At 44.8% G+C, this 18,169-nt stretch overlaps 1 protein-coding gene across 1 annotated transcript in view; it reads right to left on the bottom strand.

The window, feature by feature from the left end:
* SH3PX1 (sorting nexin 33-like protein SH3PX1) overlaps positions 1-18,169 on the bottom strand; it is a 44,507-nt gene that overhangs the window by 11,758 nt on the left and 14,580 nt on the right. Inside the window, exons 7-10 of the mRNA XM_075671596.1 lie at positions 15,772-15,897; positions 13,241-13,355; positions 7,674-7,804; positions 2,819-2,922 (exon numbers count right to left, since the gene is read on the bottom strand). Coding sequence (XP_075527711.1) covers positions 2,819-2,922; positions 7,674-7,804; positions 13,241-13,355; positions 15,772-15,897 — 476 coding nt within the window. The remainder of the gene's footprint in view (positions 1-2,818; positions 2,923-7,673; positions 7,805-13,240; positions 13,356-15,771; positions 15,898-18,169) is intronic.

Below are 18,169 nucleotides of genomic sequence, written 5' to 3'. Positions count from 1 at the left end.
AGTTAATTCTACTTTGCTGCGGGTGTAAATTTTTGGCAGCAACACGGTTTCGCCAGCGACAAAAATTTATGCCAGCAGCGAAGTAGAATACACTTGGTTACAGCAATATTAGCTGTTTTTGTCTGTTTGAGTTTTGCGCCACCAGGTGGATGCGCCATGCAGGCCGCTCCTGTTTACTACCCTGCCCTAACGCCTCGTCCGCCTGCGTTTACCAGAATACCTAACCCGCTATACCTCTCTATTGACGGCATTAAGAGTTTTAACTAATACCATTGTTATAACTGAGCTACTGCACAGATGGCAATGTGGAAAGCCTGTGGTTAAAATCATGCAATCATTCTATAATAGTGCTTTCTTTCATGTGAGCACCAGGTAGTCATTTAAAATTCTGGAGCTGATTGCAGACTTCTCTTAGGCTTAATGCAGTAATGTTTCCCCATAAATTCTTTGTTGCAACTTCAAGAAAAGAAAACTGACAATAAGCAGTACATGAGCAAAAAATCATTCCTGCAGAAATCAAGTTTTACTATACCACTGGCACTATACAATGTCACTTTGTCAGTACAAGCAGGTGCCAGCAACCACCTTTGCTGGCAGCTAGTTCTGAAGATCACTCAATACCCATAACTAAATTAGGGGTGAAGCTATCTCAGCAGTGTAGTGAAAGCTAGCGGAGTAGAGCTCCTGCACAATCGTATAATTCCGCCAAGTAGTACGGTAGATTGCAGCCAATTTCAGTTCCCGTTTCAGTTCTCTTTACACACTGTGTACCCACATTGCCTATCTTCACAACTTGGTTGTTTAATAAAATTTGACAAAATATTTGTTTTACCATTGAAAATGTAATACCTATACTCTATCTCACAAGTGACTTGCAGTACTGCCGAAGGTATGATGTGTACACAAGCAATATCTTTGCGCAGCAGAATATAGTTCCAGGCTTAATCGTCTCATTGCTGGCGGGATTAGAGAGTTTTACTTTTCCTTAACAGATGTTACAGCGATGCGCAAGACATTAGGCTCTTTGTGCATGCATGTCATATACTGCCAAATAACTGTGGAAATTACCACCAGTAACTTTAACAGCCGCCTTGACCGTGATTATGTAGCAATATGGCAGAGCCCCACACCAGCTCAGACCGCACGCTTCAATCAAAATTTGCACTTGTTACTGGCTCTCTGCCTGGACAGTAACAAATAAATGGTAAAATCCATCATCGCTTAGTCTCGTCTCACGCTGAGAACGAAGCATTAGGTGTGCTTTGTTATTATTGAGATCAACTGTTTGTTTTGACTCTGCTAGGACTACAGAGGCATCACCAAGCAGTAAAAGTGGTTTGATTTACATTAGCAGGTGGCGCCACAGTGATGATGTAACGATGCGGAATGCTGCGAAGGCCTAAATCTTCACTGCATCATTAATTTACTAGTGCACTCTAGTATGGTATGTGATGACGGTGGTCAGCAAATGCCGAACAGTCGCCGAGCATACGATGCGGCACACGTGAACATTTATCAGGGTGTAAGATCTTACTAAAGCTGGCTAAGGAGACTGCAATGAGTTGTTAAGAAAGGGCATCGATGAAGCGAAGCCCCGCTGTGATATTCATGGAAACGCAGCCTATGGTTACAACACAAAACATTTGTTGCATCACTCCACCAACCATGGAGCACGTATTGACAGAATGACAAGCAGAGGCTAAGCAGATGACGCAGCATAGATGAACACATCCTGAAGGGAATTCAAGCTTCCTATTAGCTAAAGAGTCCTGAAGCTTCCCCAGTGCTGCAAGGAACTGGTGAGATGGAGTATAGATGTCATGTCTGTAGGTACTATGTTCTCATCAAAGTTCTTTTTTTTTTTAATCTGATATATTTACTCTTGCTATTTGGCAACGAATGCGCTCTTCAACTCTGTTGCTTGAGAGCATGCGCCCTATTTACTGCACAACACAGTTGTGTAGAAATCGTGGAAATTCTATTCCAAAGTGCACAATAGTTTTAAATTATGTGCGACTTGCCATCACATTGTCAACACAATAATAAATCAAGCAAATTAAGTTAAGCTAAGGAAATGAGAAAATTATAAATAAATTTAAGGAACTCTTTCACGGTGTATGGGGAGACAATGCGTTTTGATCCGATAGATTTCGCAGCACTGCCAAGAAAGGCGAGGCCGAGTATAGTTGACGTTGATCCCAAATATAAAAGGAAGACTTCCATGGCGCATAATGCATATTGCCACGTAGATGACGGCGAGCTGCCTGGCACGCAGGCAGACAGAAAAGGATACTGTGTTGGCGGTAAACTTAAAGAGAGTTTATTGGGCGAACTTGTGCCCTAAAGCAAGCGAACAACTCAGTGACGGCGAAAACAGCAAGCGTGCCTATGGTCAGACTGAGCCAGCGCAAGCGGTATTTATACCTTGTGTCGCGGAATGTTTGAGATGCTGCAAGCCGAAATAAACGCATGTGGCAATATAGACTACAGAGGCTCCAATTAACGGGTCGGCTTCTCCAATCCATTAATACCTGAAGCTCTAGGACACCTTGTAGCAAAAGCAACTCAAACATGGCAGTGTGTAGTCATTAAAAAACTCAACCATTAATGAACCATTCACATCATAATCGCCTTTATGCTCAGTTTGCTACAAATGTTGGTCACATCAAATGAGCTGAAGATGCAGATAACACATGTCTCAAGATGTGGACACAAACCACCTAGATCAGATCTGCAATGTGCAAATACGGCCCTGCCTGCAATGGGAAAAATAATGACACATATTGACCTTCATCATTACAAAATACAAAGCACTCACACGGCAAGTGGGTCTAGGCTGACTTGCGGCACCTGGAAGGCTGCGAACAGATTAGTCCCCATGAGTTCGTCCTTTTCGGCTTTCCGCTTGCCCATTTTCCATTTCTGATTCAAGGGAGGTCAGAGTGTGGAGAACATGTCAAGCAACAGAAGTTTTGCATTGTGTGCACGCAATGCTTCTCTTATACACTAAAGATGGCTTAAACCATAACCACCTTATAACACAGGGTCACATAGAATATCAATTTCTACTTGCTTTCCCTTTTCTACAAGGGCCATTCAGAAAGTTAGTTTTGTCATTTAGTATCACACAAAAACTTTATGGCAAAAAAAAAAAAAAACACCACGGCGTCATAAACTGCTATACACCTTGCACTATTTTTCTACATAGTCACCACCGACTTGAGACATTTGCCGTAGTGTGCAATCAGTTTAAGGAAACTGCTCTGGCACAACAACTGTGGCCTGTGATGTCCGAGACATGACCTCTTCACCACACATAATCTGTAGGCATTCATGGATGACGGACACACAAGTCCCACGTGCCCATTCATGCCAGGTAACAGCACGCACTTCCATTGGCAACCACATTGTCAGCACACATCTGTCTCCCATCCTGATTTGTACTTGAATAACCTCGAGCACGCCGGTTTGCTGCTACTCTCTCTTCTTTGGTGCGCTGATGCTCATTCTGTCATTGAACCAGCAATGGGCGTGGATTCTTATGGCAATTGTTTGTTTCCCTGGTGTACCATCTTCTCTTTCAAAAAGATGACGAAACTCATTTTTGGAATGTTCCTCATAGTACGGAATTAATGCAGAATTTGGTAATAAATTACAACCTATACATACTGTGAGGCTTTTCTTTCTTTTCTTTTCAACTGTGAGGCTTTTATTTCAAGGAACTTGAACGGGTTTCCTTTGTGGCAATTGCTACGAACAGGTGGAAGTCGGATTTTCGCTTCAATAATTACTTCTCTCCACCTTGTGGGCATCTGCGGAACTATTATGTCAAAACCTATGCATGTATGTGGCACGATGGCCTGCCAACTATATTATGTATACCATGGATTCTCAAAGTGAATTCCGTGGAAGCCAGAGATTCTGCAGGCCCCTCCTAAGGGTGGCACCAGCTACTGATAAATTTTTCCTGGTTCCGCGCTCGCCAAGTGGCTAAGACATTGAACCATGCGCATTTCTGCCATTTGCAAATAGTTGCCACTAGCATGCATGCTGACTTACCCATCGGATGATTAAAAATTAAATATACAGAGCAGCACAACCCAGCTGGTGCTAGTATGGCAGCTCGGCAAGCGTGGAGCACCGCAAATGCACGTTGCAAAAGAGCAAAAACGGCGCTAGCGTCCAACCAAAACGAAGTGGTGGAATCTGCATTGCCATAGTCATCAGGAGAAATCGTACATGATACGAGACTGACAGCAAAGCCGGAAAGCTTTGTGCCTAATTGTGCCCTTAAGCCTTTATACTTGCGTTTTCGCCACGCATAAAACTGCACTGGCGGCTGCCACATGCTTTCGTGACTGCGTAGCCACTATCCATGATCACGTCAATAACCACCACGGTTTCATCCGCAGCGGTTGCAGCAAACAGCAGTTTAGCTTTGACTGTGTGAGCATCGGCAGCATGCTTTCATAGGTACGTAGTTGCCATCCATGACTGCGTCGATAGTGACTGCTGTTTTGTCCGCATTTGTTGCAAAAGAAATGGTTGTTTCATTTTGACTTCACATGTATGTTGGCCGCCTGCCTTCAGAACTGCAAGGTCGCTGTCCATGATCGCATCGATAGCGGCCGTGGTTTCGTCTGCAGCGGTTGCAGCAAACAGTAGTTTTGCTTTGACTCTGAGCAGATGTAGAGCACCGGCTACATTGCGATGGATGGAAGGCTTGTTGGTGACCAACCAGCTCACTGGTAAGTGAGTGAAACAACTTTATTTGGTCCACAATAGACGCGAGTAAACTCGATGTCATTATTTTTTCACAAGCCCACTGGTGAAAAAATAATCGAGATGTGCGATAGGTGCTAAAAGCACGTCTCAGATGAAGACATGCGCTGCGGACTGCGTTGTGAAGGAAGTTGCAAGGCCTTTGCCACTGCGAGCACTAATCAATCATTATATATATATATATATATATATATATATATCCTTATTTTTTTCAAATTGTCTGTACAGCCACTAACCAATGCTTGATCTATATCTCTTTTTTTTTCCATTTTGTTTATGTATCGGAGTCTCCCTGACAGTTTTCTAAATTTGGAGTTCTCTGTGTAGTACTAATTTTGTATACAATTCTTTGTAGAACTGACATTGTTGATGAATAAACTTGAATGAGAGGAAGAGAATCGCAGCTTCTGCACTGCTCTTGTGCAAAATAGAAACAGGATTGCTGATGTTATTCAGTAAATAAAGTGTTGATGTGGCAAGCGTTGTTTATTGTTTTCTTGACACCTTTGATAATTTGACATTTGGTTAATTGGCACATTTTTTTAGGTCCCGTAAAATCCAAATTAACGATGTTTCACTGTACTCAAAGTAGAGTCGGCACTAATTCTATGACCTCTTTTAAGTGTGATAAGCACTGAGAAGTGTCATTCTTTCTCAGCATGCCTTGGTTGCAATGCTGTCTTGTCTTGGCTCATAATGATTGCACCAAGTTTGGACCACGTTTGTTACACATCGCCGTCAAGCAGCCCACCCAACACTACCATTGGCCCCAAACATCTTGAGCACTACACCTAGCCTATTAGGGGAGGAGGGGGTTCCTTGGTGCTTCAGAGGTCTTAGCAAGGCTCCTTGGGACCAACATGCTTGAGAACCCCTGATGTATACAGTCTAAACGTCGATATATCGAACATGGATATATTATTGCATATATCAAACACTTTCCATATCACCTAGAAAATCGCATGCATTTTAAATTCTTTATGTCTAACGGGGTTGGACGTAAAGTAGATATATCATACTCTGCCACCCCAGACCACGCATGATCTGCTGACAGGCGGCGAGCTTTCCTGCAACACCCTCGAAAATAGCGGTGGCACGATGGGCATTCAAGACTGCGGCGCACTGTAGCTACACACATTGATTGCGCAGAGGGCGCCATTTGAACGTAGCAGTGTACACAAGCTGCAGCTTGGCTAGTTCGACAACATCAGCGACGCATTGCATTTGCCGTACTGACTCCTCCTCAGTGCCTTGCTCTGCGCCTGCCACGCTTCGTGAGGAATGGCGGTTTGCTTCCACAAATACCCATGACAGCGCGCGTTCACTAGGCTCATTTACAGATCCCATGGCAGACACCACTTAGTACATTGTTATTGACAGTGTTTCAAGATGCTTCGGTTGACGGAAGTGGAGATCACACTGGAAGTAGCGGCCAGATGAAGGCACTGCCGAGGTATATCTCGCCAAGCGCTGATTGTGCCCTGCTCTCAATTTCAACTGAGGCTGCAGATGCTTTGGCCCTTCTACACCGCTACTGTGGTGCAGTAGAAGGCCCTGGCCTATTGCTTGTGGATTGTTCAGACTATGTTGAGGATTCCACAGTTAAGCATGTGGCTGCCAATAAGAAGCAGGCTACACTGCTGCAGTACTTTCAGCCAAAGAAATAAGTATTTTGTGTGAATTTTCAAGTGAGCATTTACTGTGCCACGACTGGTTCATTGATTGATTTGTACCAAGTTCTTTATGCATTTTTTATGCGATTTTATATATTGAATTCTGGCTACATCAAACTATTTCGCGATCACCGCACTGTTTGATATATCGAGGTTCCACTATACTAGGCAACTGTCAACCTAATCTATACACTTGTCACTTTCTCAAATGAAGCAGGAGGAATTTGTTTGTATAGTGTTTGTATAGTATAGTTTGTATAGAGAATTAGGTGCTCCATACCATACTGTACGCACAACCACATAGAGATGCAACAAAATATTGGCTATGCTACAGCTGCTGGAAGACTGTACAGTCATGCAAAGGAGCTCTCTTCTCAACAGAGCGCATGGTTAGAGGGATGGTGGGCAAGGGTGACTCAGAGGTGAAGGACTCGCACAGCAAAGAGACGAACAAAATAAGAAAGCAAGAACAGAGCCTGGCGATAACACTGAAGCCTTGTAACGTGCCCCTTCCCTCATCCTATGCTCCTTGCTGGCACTCCCTCTGCTGTGAGCAAATACTTCTTGTGAGTAGTTATCCACGTTAAAAATGTGCCATGGACAGTCTCAAGGACGGTCGGTTTCAAGTAACCAAATGGCACTCCCAAGTGCAACATATTCGCCAAAGCTAGGCGATTACAAACCATTCAAGTTGCTTTCACACTTACAACACATAATTCTGTCTACACGCCCTTTCTTTTGCTTTAGTCAGTAGTTATTGTAGAAGTGCCATCTATATTAATTGCTCATTATGTATCTTGTGTCGCCATGCTGTGTGTGGTGCACATTGCATTGAGGAAACAGTGCTTGCAAGCACTCAGACTATTAGTGGTCACACACCATACAAAGCCACGCTGCTACTCCTGCAATGCATGCAGCGAAGCTGCACGCATAAGGATTTCTAGCGTGAGCCAAAAGGACTGCCACCCAGCCCAGAAGAATCACTGCCGACCTTCAAAAAATCCTTTTACATGGCCCGATGGGTTGATATACATACCTTTGCTACAACTGCTAGTTTTACATTAGCATGGCTTTTGAGAATGAATGTTTCTGTTATACCACTTACAGAACGGGGCCTCAATTCTCTGACTGCTTACATTACTACTAGGCTTCTTTGCAGTGGCTCTCACCAGATGAAAATCACAATGAAAAGAAGCTGCACACAAAGTGAGGACTTACCTTCTCATCGCGGCACGTGAGGAAGTGCATCCAGACTGAGCTCTGTGACATGACAGGGTGCTGGCATATTCTATTGACCCACAACTGCAGCTTTGCCATCCGGTGCTCAATAAAGTCATCCTGGTAGCGGCCTGCGCAACCATTAGCAACACATCTAAATGTTTGCCCATTCAAATCTTACCACAAGATCTGAATTAAACTGTGAGGATAGAGTGGCAGCGTAAGCGGATTGAGAGCTCTAAGTGAGACGAGGCAAGGTGCGGTTCTCGAAGGCCACATGCGCACTGCTGACTGTAGTTGCCAGGGCAAGGAACAGGTGGCATAAGCGCAGTAGCGAGAGAGGAAGACGTGTGTGGCAGAGTGTGCGTTGCATGTCGTGTACCCGGAGGCAGGGCATGTGAACAGCGTGTGTGAGGAGTCATGGAGTGCTGTAATCAAGGGAATGTTTATGATGAACTTGTTGGCCTGTCATCATTCGTAACAAGTGGGGGCTTGTCGAGGACGGACATGGACATGGAGGCAGTGAACGCGCCTGAAGAGTTGCTACAGCATCTGCTGGGGCAGACCAACAACTACGTGATGCAGCGTGAGCAAATAGTGGCTTTGGCAAATGTTTATGGTGGCCGAGACAGTGCCAGCAGGTTCCATGAAAGCAGTGGTGGTGGTTCAACCGTCAGGCGATGCTGCACCGTACTCCGCTGGAGGTCAGCTCCCTAATACAGCGGATTTGAAGACATCCAGCCCGCCGAGCAGCTTTTGGACTGGCTGGAGACACTGCTTGGTCGACGGTGTACCTTACCCCCACATTGTGCCTGCTGCAGAACAGCACAAAGTTGTGGTGGTGCTTTGTGACCACTTCTGCGTCGTGGGAGGAACTTACGGCGGCCTTCATTGCAGACTTCTTTTAAACTGATGTGAAGCGTTGCTTGAAAGAAGAACTCTAGCTCTGCATGCAGCACCTAGAAGAAAATTTAAAATAATTTATTTACGTGATCAAGGCCTATTATGATCAGGTCAGCGGCAAAGTTTCGGGATCAGAAAAGGTTGAATGCATGTTGCGGTAAATGCCTCTGCAATCCAAAACTTTGAAGAGGCCAATCGTGCGGAGTTGGCTAAGGCAGCTGATGGCCTCATGGAGCATGCTTGGAGGTGGTTGCAGTACATACCGCCATCGCCAACAGACCAAGTGGCGAGAGACCTCGCTTTTCAGTTGGCTGTCAATGTGACTGGCCTGCCTAGAACCCAGCCCAGAGTGTTGACGGTTGCGGTTGTCTCACCATTTCAATCTCTGCTGGTGGCATCCTACCAGCTGTTACATCCCGCGGCAATACAGCCATCCTACCATCGAGACCAGTTGCACAGACTGACCGGTCATGCTATAAGGCCAGCTCTCGCAGCGCCGTCACAAAGATACCAACAGCACAACTCCGGGGGATTTACCTGCCATAGCTGCGGAGGTGCAGGTCACCAGCTTGAAGGTACCCCATAGGCCTGTTTGCCGGCCCGCCCTGCTGCTACGAATGCAACGGATTTGGGAATTTCCGATTACAATGTCCAAGAAACAGGAGGTGGTAGGTGCGACGCTGGCTGGCACCTACGTGACTGCGCTGCAGGTAGCTGATTCAGCCAGCAGGAAGGAGCCCCTTCCTGGAGGTCTGGACCGGGAAGACCACGTTCCAAGCCCTAGTGGATACAGGATCAAGCGGAAGCTTACGTGGAATGCAGAGGGGAAAAGGCAGCAGAGGAGACAGGAGCCAGGCTAAGGACACAGGTGTGTGCACTTCGTCTGGCAACAGGTTGGTCCCAGTCTACCACATCCCTAAAGTGCAAGATCCAGTGGGCTACGAGCAGCCAAAAGCCAGCGCTTTCTGTCTGCGTCAGACGTATGTCGGGACACTGTTCTTGGCAGGGACTTGTTTAGTGCAGCCGGCATCTCTATACATGTAGCACTAGGCGGATGGACTATTGGCACCGACCTGCAATGCACTGTGCCATTCGCTAAGTGCAACAAGAGTCCAGTCACAGTACTCGCAAAAGAAGAAGACGGAGAGTCTTACTACTTGCACACCCGCTTCGAAGAGGTTCTTGCAGCTCCTGACAGAGAGTAGCAATCCAACCGAAGAAGGCAAACACCGTGCTGTAGCAAAAAAAAACTACAACCAAGCATGAAGAAAGTGCTTGATGACTTTAGCACTTTGTTCACTACAATTATTGGGTGTACCAACCTTGCTCAGCACTGTATAGACACAGGGGATAGTGTGCCTGTGAGATGCAAGCTCCTTCCAGTGAATGCTAAAGAGCAGAAAATCATTGAAGGCTGCGTACATGACCTCCTAGAGCAGGGTCTTGTAAGGCGAAGCAGCAGCCCTTGGACTAGCGCCCCACTGCTTGTCACAAAGTCTGGAGGCTACCGGCTTGCTGTAGACTACGGACCGTGGAATGCACGAATCAAGGAAGGGGCTGGGCATGGAGGCTGCCATATAAAAGTATGTGCAGTGCTGTGCTGTCTGTCAGCACAGAAGAGCATGATGCCAGAAGCCTGAGGGCCTCATGAACAGTCAGTGGGACACAGCTCCCATGGAAGGGCTTAGTGTCAATATTATCAGGCCTTTGCCATCTACACCTCGTGGTCACAAATACTTGCTGGCGGTTATTGACAAATTCACTAAGCTTCCAGAGCTCTTCCCTCTGCGAGTGGCAAGAAGTAAGAATAACTTAAGAGCATATGGTTACACCATATGCCATGGCACGCCTGCGGTCATCACAAGTGACAATGGGAAGCCCTAGGTGAGCACTTTATGGTGCAATCCCCAAAAGCACTGGTGCATCAAAGACCATCACACTGTGCCATACCGACCGACGGCACAAATGGTCGAGCGCCACAATGACACCATTAAGCAATGTCTGCGTGCATACTGCTTCAACCACAAGGACTGGTGCCAGGACACCCGAGATCAACCTTGCCATGCCTACTGTGGAGCGCATAGTCACTGGATATACTCCAGCCTTGCTTTGTTACAGCCGTAAGCTCCACACCCCATGGGAACAGCAGGTGACACTGAAGATATAGAGCCTTCGGCAGCAGCACACCATGGCTTTGCTGCAGAACTCATTCAGTGCCTTGAATGGGCCATCAAGCACGCTCAGAAACATCAAGCAGCTGTTTGGCAAGAGCAGAAGTCCAGTTATCAATGTCATTGGCAGCCATCAACCATTAAAAATGGTGACCTCATACTCTTAGATAGTCACACCTTGGCTGGTGCTGCCAAGGGTGTCTCAGCCAAGTCGCCACAGCAGCGACGTGGACCTTACTGCGTCGTTAGGCGACTGACTGTTTTGAGTGATCCTACTAGGGGAGAATTGTCGAACTATTGCCCATGCAGACGAGTTGATGCTCTACCATGAACTACAGCTTCTCTCTTAAAAAATTAAATTATGGGGTTTAACGTGCCAAAACCACTTTCTGATTATGAGGCATGCCGTAGTGGAGGACTTCGGAAATTTCAACCCCGTCGGGTTCTTTAACGTGCACCTAAATCTAAGCACACGGGTGTTTTCGCATTTCGCCCCCATCGAAATGCGGCCGCCGCGGCCAGGATTCGATCCCGCGACCTCATGCTCAGCAGCCCAACACCATAGCCACTGAGCAACCACGGCTGGTATTTCTTCTCTCTTCCCGTACTGCTTCACGTTTTGAGGGGGGGGAGAGTTGTGAGGAGAGAGCGGCCACGTAAGCGGACCGAGAGTTCCAAGTGACGCAAGCCAAGGCGCGGTTGGCATGTGTGTTGAATGTGGACAGCGTGGGGGAAGAGTCATGGAGTGCAGTTATAAAGGGAATGTTTGTGACAAATGTATTGGCCTGCTGTTGTTTGTAACAAAACCAAGCTAAATACTATAGAGTTAAGGCAATTGAGAAGCTTGCTGGTGGAATAAAAGGTGGCACATATAAGAAATAAGCGACAAACAGACAAACAAAACAAACCATGCTATTAAAGCTTTCTTTTCTCTTTGAAAGTTACTGTCATCAGCATACTAAGAGAGTATGGAGGATGAACATACCAGAAGGAATGTTATTCATCCTCTTCAGAAGATTAGTCATCCAACATTCAACATGTACTAAGCTGCAACCACAATCATAACAGATGCATCTGTATTTCACCATTTTGTAATTATGGGGTTTTACCACTTTCTGATTATGAGGCACGGCGGGCCCTTGCCATCATTTGTGTGATCAATGGGAGAAGCACTTCTGTTTAATGCCAGTGTCAATACCTTGCACTTTGCTTTTCCTGCAACCTAGACTCTCTGCATTCACATCACCTCCTATGGTGCTAACCATTCCTTTCAACCAAGCGTGACCAGACTGAAGCATCTGGAATTGCGTAAATTTACTAAATGTCAGGGATGTACACTACTGCTATTTACATATCCACGTCAAGCAGGTGAAGCATCTGGAACCAAAAGTATGACAAGCAGCATGTGCATGGACTGAGCTCCCCTCAAAGCTACAAAATTTGGTGTAGTGTCACAAGTGCTTGAACTAGAACACAATGTTTTGGTTTAGAACTGTGATGAAAGTAGTACAAGTGTAACACCTCGCCACTGCCTGCTGTTCCTGCGGTAGAAGGCACGGGAACTTCGTCAGGCATTAATTGCATTTTTTTGGCTACGCCCTCCATTACAGTATTTTGACAATGAAAAAATTTTTTTTACATTCATACATTGATCCTTAGCGTGAACTCCGGGGGTCTTTACTTAGGGTAAATTAAGCTCCAGCACCAAACAGCTCAAGAGGAAAGGAACAGAGAACTTCACTAAGGTGGCAATAAAAGATAAGTCCCTCTCCTGTGCGTACGCATCTAACCCTACCCTTTTGAAATGAAGATTTGATTTGTGTAAGCGTAGCCAATACCTGACCCTAACAGTGAGGTCAGGACCCACAATGCCGAATTTGAAATAAAGCTGTGCACATAGATAACAGAGGCACTACGAAAAAAAAAAAAAAAAAAATCAATTCCCCATGTTATTGCATTATTTCATCCTTGGCAATGTGCCATATGCACACACAGATTTACAACTGCTAGCAAAGTGTCGTGAATGTTTCAACTAGGGGGAACTGAAGACATGCCAAAGCACGAACTTTCCTATGTTGTAGTGAAGAAAAATAGCACATGCAAAGAACCCTAAGCCATACTTCCAGCAGCAGAACCCTGTGTTTGGCACGCGCATCTAGCAGACGCACTTAGTGATGAACATTTCACCCTCACTTTAATAACTTGCAATTATCACAGAGTTGTATAATATATTTAAAAGAAAGAGCATGAAATCCCACTTCACTGTTTTGGATTATACATTCACATCTCACTCGACAATTTCATTAGTGCTACTACTAGCCACAAAAGCAACAGGTGTATCAGGTGCACACTAATGCAGATCAAAATGTAAGAAACTCTCTTAGTTTAGCTTAGAGAGGCACAAGACATGACACTGATTAGTGTATTATCAAGCAAAGCGCCCCTAGAATGTGGGGCTCTCAGAAAAGCAGAACAGTGTTTTGAGTAGCTGACCTGAAATCTGCTTGTCGGGCAGCGGGGGCACTGGAATAAGGGAGAACTTCTCCTGCAACCGCTCATGAAGCCAGTCAAAGTGCTTGTAGCGGCGGCTCACTGGCATCTGGTTGAACTGCATGCATGATGCAAGAGCCTTTCGGTTAACCACAGTAACGTCACAGGCAGGCACAAGTTAATTCCAGATACAACAACCCCTTTTTGCAAAATTATCATGTTTGCTATAAGTCTGCTAGACTGTAGTAAACAGAACTGACAGCTGGGCTAACTGGTTTCGATTCATCTATGAATTAACTTTTACATTGCAGATTGACAGTCCGTATGTGCTTCTCTGTCAACAGCGTTGTTTCTTGAGCTGTACAAGTCAATTCAAAGTTGAATGTAGTCAACTATATTCTTATTTGCACATTTCTTTGTTCCACTTACACTTGTGGTTTAATGCATCAAAGCAATCATTGCACTATAAGAGGTGTTGTACTAGGGGCCTTCGGCTAAGTTTTACCACCTTGGATTTTATAATGTGCACATAAATCCCAAATCCAGGCACTTGACCTCTTCCACATTACACCTTCATAATGCAGCTGCATCAGTATGTAATCAAGCTATATGACCTCATGCTCAGCACCAGAATGACACAGCCAGCAAATCCTTTTCTCAAAAGCTATTGCCCATGTAATGTTCAGATTTTTCAGGCTGGGTTAAATATACACTAAATATCAAGCCTGTGAGTAAAGTGTCGTACACAGTATCTACAACATCAGTTAATGATTACTAAACATGGTTGGTCAAACAGGATACTCAAATTTGTGAAAAGTGGATGAATAACAAACTGGCTTTAATTGTGGACAGCATCAGTTTTCTTTGAAATCTCTGCTCACGTTACAAACAAGTTACGTTACAAATATGCCCTGTAGATGACGTTTTGTTGCATAGTCTTAAAATTAATCACCTTGTGGAGTCTTACATGCCAACACCACTCTGATTATGAGGCATGGCATATTGACAAATTCATTTCAACCCCCTGAAGTTCCTTAATGGGAATCTAAACCTAAGTACACGAGTCTTTTTTGCACTTCGTAGTGGCGGAACAGCCATTTCACCTTTTGGCAGAGCTCCTGGCACAGGCAAAAAGCCAGTTTGGCACAGCAGCCAGCACTTCTGGCACACGGTTCAACACATGTGTGCTTACCATATAACTTGCGATATTTAACTGATACAGTCGATATGTTGTGGAGATGGGCTTGCGCGAGGCTTAGCCTGCAAGCGTGGTCAGGCAAGGATACCATGCTCCTCCACACCGCGACACACAAAAGGCACTACAGCTGGGTTCGACGATACGGTGCAGAGAAGGCATCACAGACAGATCGTCAGCAAACATGTTTATTAACCCAGGATGCAACACAGTGCGACAGTTACAGCTATGTCACAGCTATGAAAAGCGTCAGCGCCACTGCGCATGCACAACACGCAAATAGAATTTTGCATTTGCGTCCGCGATGCTGTTTCACCAAAACAGCGCAGCGACCCAAGCTTGACGCAAAAGTTTTGTGTCAATGAACATGGCAGCACCCATCGAAGTGCCAGCTCTTGCAGTGTACCACATTCGACCTCATCTATGCACAACATGCGATTCTTATTGCTGCAGCTCTTTTGCAAAGCCCCGCTATCACCCATAAGCATAAAAAAGCATGCCTTTAATCCTAAAATATGATATCCTGCTTCGGAAAACTCCACGGTACCATGCAGGTGGGTTCAATGAACACCAAAATAAAGTGCCAGGAACATGGCACAGCGGCACTACATTGTAGATCCGTCAGAAAAAAATGCACGAATGACAAAATGGACGACTCCAACAGGCCTCTCCTTCTTTGATGATGACAGCATGCTGTTGGTTTTGATTTCAGTTTTGCTAGCTGCGAAGCATCGACAGAAGGAGGGTTTCGCTCTTATACATGGTTTGGCACAAGCTCGGCACAATTTTCCGCTAGAATGCCATTTTGGCACAGGATGGCGCAAAGGACCCCTCGCAGTGCAGTTTGACGCAATTGGCACAGCTGTTCCACCACTGAATTTTGCCACCATTGAAATGTAGTTGGGATCGAACTCGTGACTTTGAGCTCAGCAGTGCAATGCCATAGCCACTGGGCTATTGCCCAGAATAAGATTAGCCAAGTTTTAGAACTCACTCAGTGCAACTAGTGTGTGCATAATCTTTGCCATCTCCATGTCTTACCCCTGTAGGCTTTGACATAATGAACTACTACAATAGAATGAGCCCTTTCCTCAGAAGTGGTATTGCAATCCTTGCAGGTGTGTGACTGTAAATATAACTGAAAATGAAATAAGGAAGTACAATGGAAGGTGGGTCAAGCCGCACTGTGTCCTCGTGTTCCTAAGTTGCATCATGTCTTCGCACTATTTTTTTGCCATGATAAGTGCTCACCAGGTCCTAGCACTTTCCAATGTCCACCTTACCCCAGGATGCATTTGCTAAGCTCAAATCCTCCCATGAAGTGGGAGGTCCGTCTCACCGATGGTGTCAGCTGGTAGGCAATGTAATTCTTGAACCCCTTGAACTTGCTTTCCTTCTTTGGGGAGGACACTTCACAGTGGTACGGGTCCATGGTGATGCCCCAGCTGAGCGTCCCGTCACACTCCTGCCACACAGAGAAAACAGTGTAGTTCGCTTTCTGTCAAGTCCTTGTTTATACACTGGCCAACACACATGGTGTTTATTTATTCTTGATCTTAGCAGGCTTGTGCATTTGAGCAGTAGAAAGTATCTGATCCTCAATTCCTCAATATTATCAGACAGACTATGAAATGTTAAAGGAGCTTTTGTGGGAGCAAAGTAACTGAAAGTTAAACTTAGAGAAAAAGAGTGCCTGCAACCACAACCTTACTACCTTTTCATTATGCAGCCACCGGTTGCATATGACAGATCTGGTAAGCCAATGCAACAGCTATTGAAAATAAAACCTTTTACTGGTGATGAGACCAAAGCGGAGGAAAGTCTCCTCACAAGGAAAGATGATGCACCTGCCCTTTATCCCTTCCCTTAAAGATGTCCTGAACTACCCATCAGGCTCTATGAAAAGACACACTCTGCAGATGGCACACGCTGCTGTGAACACCTCAGCCAAATTTTACAATCATGTGCGGTGCGTGTATCGTGCAAGTGGAGTGTGAAGTCACCTTTCTCTCAAGTGCTCTCTGTTTAACAGAAGCTTGCTCCTCGTTCTTTTCAGGACGCTTTACTCTGTAATATAGCAGATTCCCATATGTGGCTGTTATTGGCCGATAGCTGACATAAACCAAGAAGGGCGCTTGGATCAGTGCACTTCTTCCTACAGTTACTCAATATATTTATTCACAACACAGTTTAACAGGCTGAAGTAAGCAAAAATCTGTTTCCGAATTTGGTAATAATTAGGTATCATTGGAAGAAGCTGACTATCGTTTGCTCAATCTTGGCCGCAACCTCCCGCATAGAAATTAAACTATGGTCACTCAGTTTATCAGTGTCTAGCCGTTGGGTCTCAATAATTTCAACTTGTTTTGAACACTCAACTAGCCTCAAACCAAGCAAAACTCAAGGTTAGATCACATGCATGCTTGTATGTTGGAGCAGGCTAATTTTGGAGCAGGATCAATGAAAGCGATTGCAAGCTTTCCATATTATAATGTCCTCTAACGCTCAAGTATCAGTAATTTTGACAAATCTAATGCCAGCTACATAAATATTTGCCTGCACAAGTCGCTTATGTGCTTTAGCAGACAGTTTTTGCAAACAAGTAGAGCTGGCAAACAAAAATTGTCTTTTTCCTTTGATGAATTATGGTATATGTGTTTCAATTCAAAACTTGGGTGATCACTTCAAAGACAACTTCATGTTGTTTGATTCTTCAATAATGCTTCTGTTCCAAAATATTCATCATCAAATTTAACACTCAGTAAGATAATTCTGCATTCATAGGTGGGAGGAAGTTAAATAGGAGCACCATCAATAGGAACATCATTGTGACCTCCAGTCACAATGATGAAGAAATAGATCAGTTTTATGAAGATGTTGAATTAGCAATGGGAAAAGTGCAAACTCAGTATACTGTAGTCATGGGCGACTTCAATGCAAAAGAGGGGAAAAAGCAGACTGGTGAACAAGGAATTGGCAACTATGGCGTGGATTCCAGGAACAACTCAAAGAGAGATGTTGGTAGAATTTGCGGAAAGGAATAAGCTGCGACTAATGAACACCTTCAAAAAGTGTTGCAACAGAAAGTGGACCTGAAAAAGCCCTAATGGTGAAACAAGAAATGAAATTGATTTCGTACTTTCTGCCGATCCCAGCATAGTGCACGATGTAGAAGTGTTAGGTAGGGTAAAGTGCAGTGATCACAGGTTAGTGAGAGCTAGGATTCACCTCAATTTGAAGAGAGAAAGAGAAAAATTGGTCAAGAACAAACAGGTCCACCCAGAGGCAGTAAGGATAAAATTAGGCAAATTCAGGCTGGAACTTACAAAGAAATTTGCAGCTTTAGAACAGAGAGATGAATATGACATAGAGGTAATGAATGAAACCGTAACTAGTCTGGCTTCAGAAGCAGCAATTGAAGTGGGAGGTAAGGCGCCAAGGCAACCAGTAGGTAAGCTCTGCCAAGTAACAAAGGACCTAATAAAGAAATGACAAAGAATGAAAGTGTCCAACTCAAGAGATCAGATAGAATTCACAGAAGTGTCAAAACTGATCAACAAGGAGAAAATAAGGGATATACGAAATTACAATGCGAGAAAGGCTGAGGAAGCAGTAAAAAATGGACGTGGCATGAAATCAGTGAGAAGGAAATTTGGCACAGGACAAGCCAAGATGCATGCACTGAAAGATAAACAGGGTAATATCATCAGAAATCTCGAAGATATAGTAAAAACAGC

The sequence above is a fragment of the Dermacentor variabilis genome, chromosome 10, assembly GCF_050947875.1.
Source record: "Dermacentor variabilis isolate Ectoservices chromosome 10, ASM5094787v1, whole genome shotgun sequence".
Taxonomy (NCBI): domain Eukaryota; kingdom Metazoa; phylum Arthropoda; class Arachnida; order Ixodida; family Ixodidae; genus Dermacentor; species Dermacentor variabilis.
This window is presented reverse-complemented; position numbering and strand designations above follow the sequence as displayed.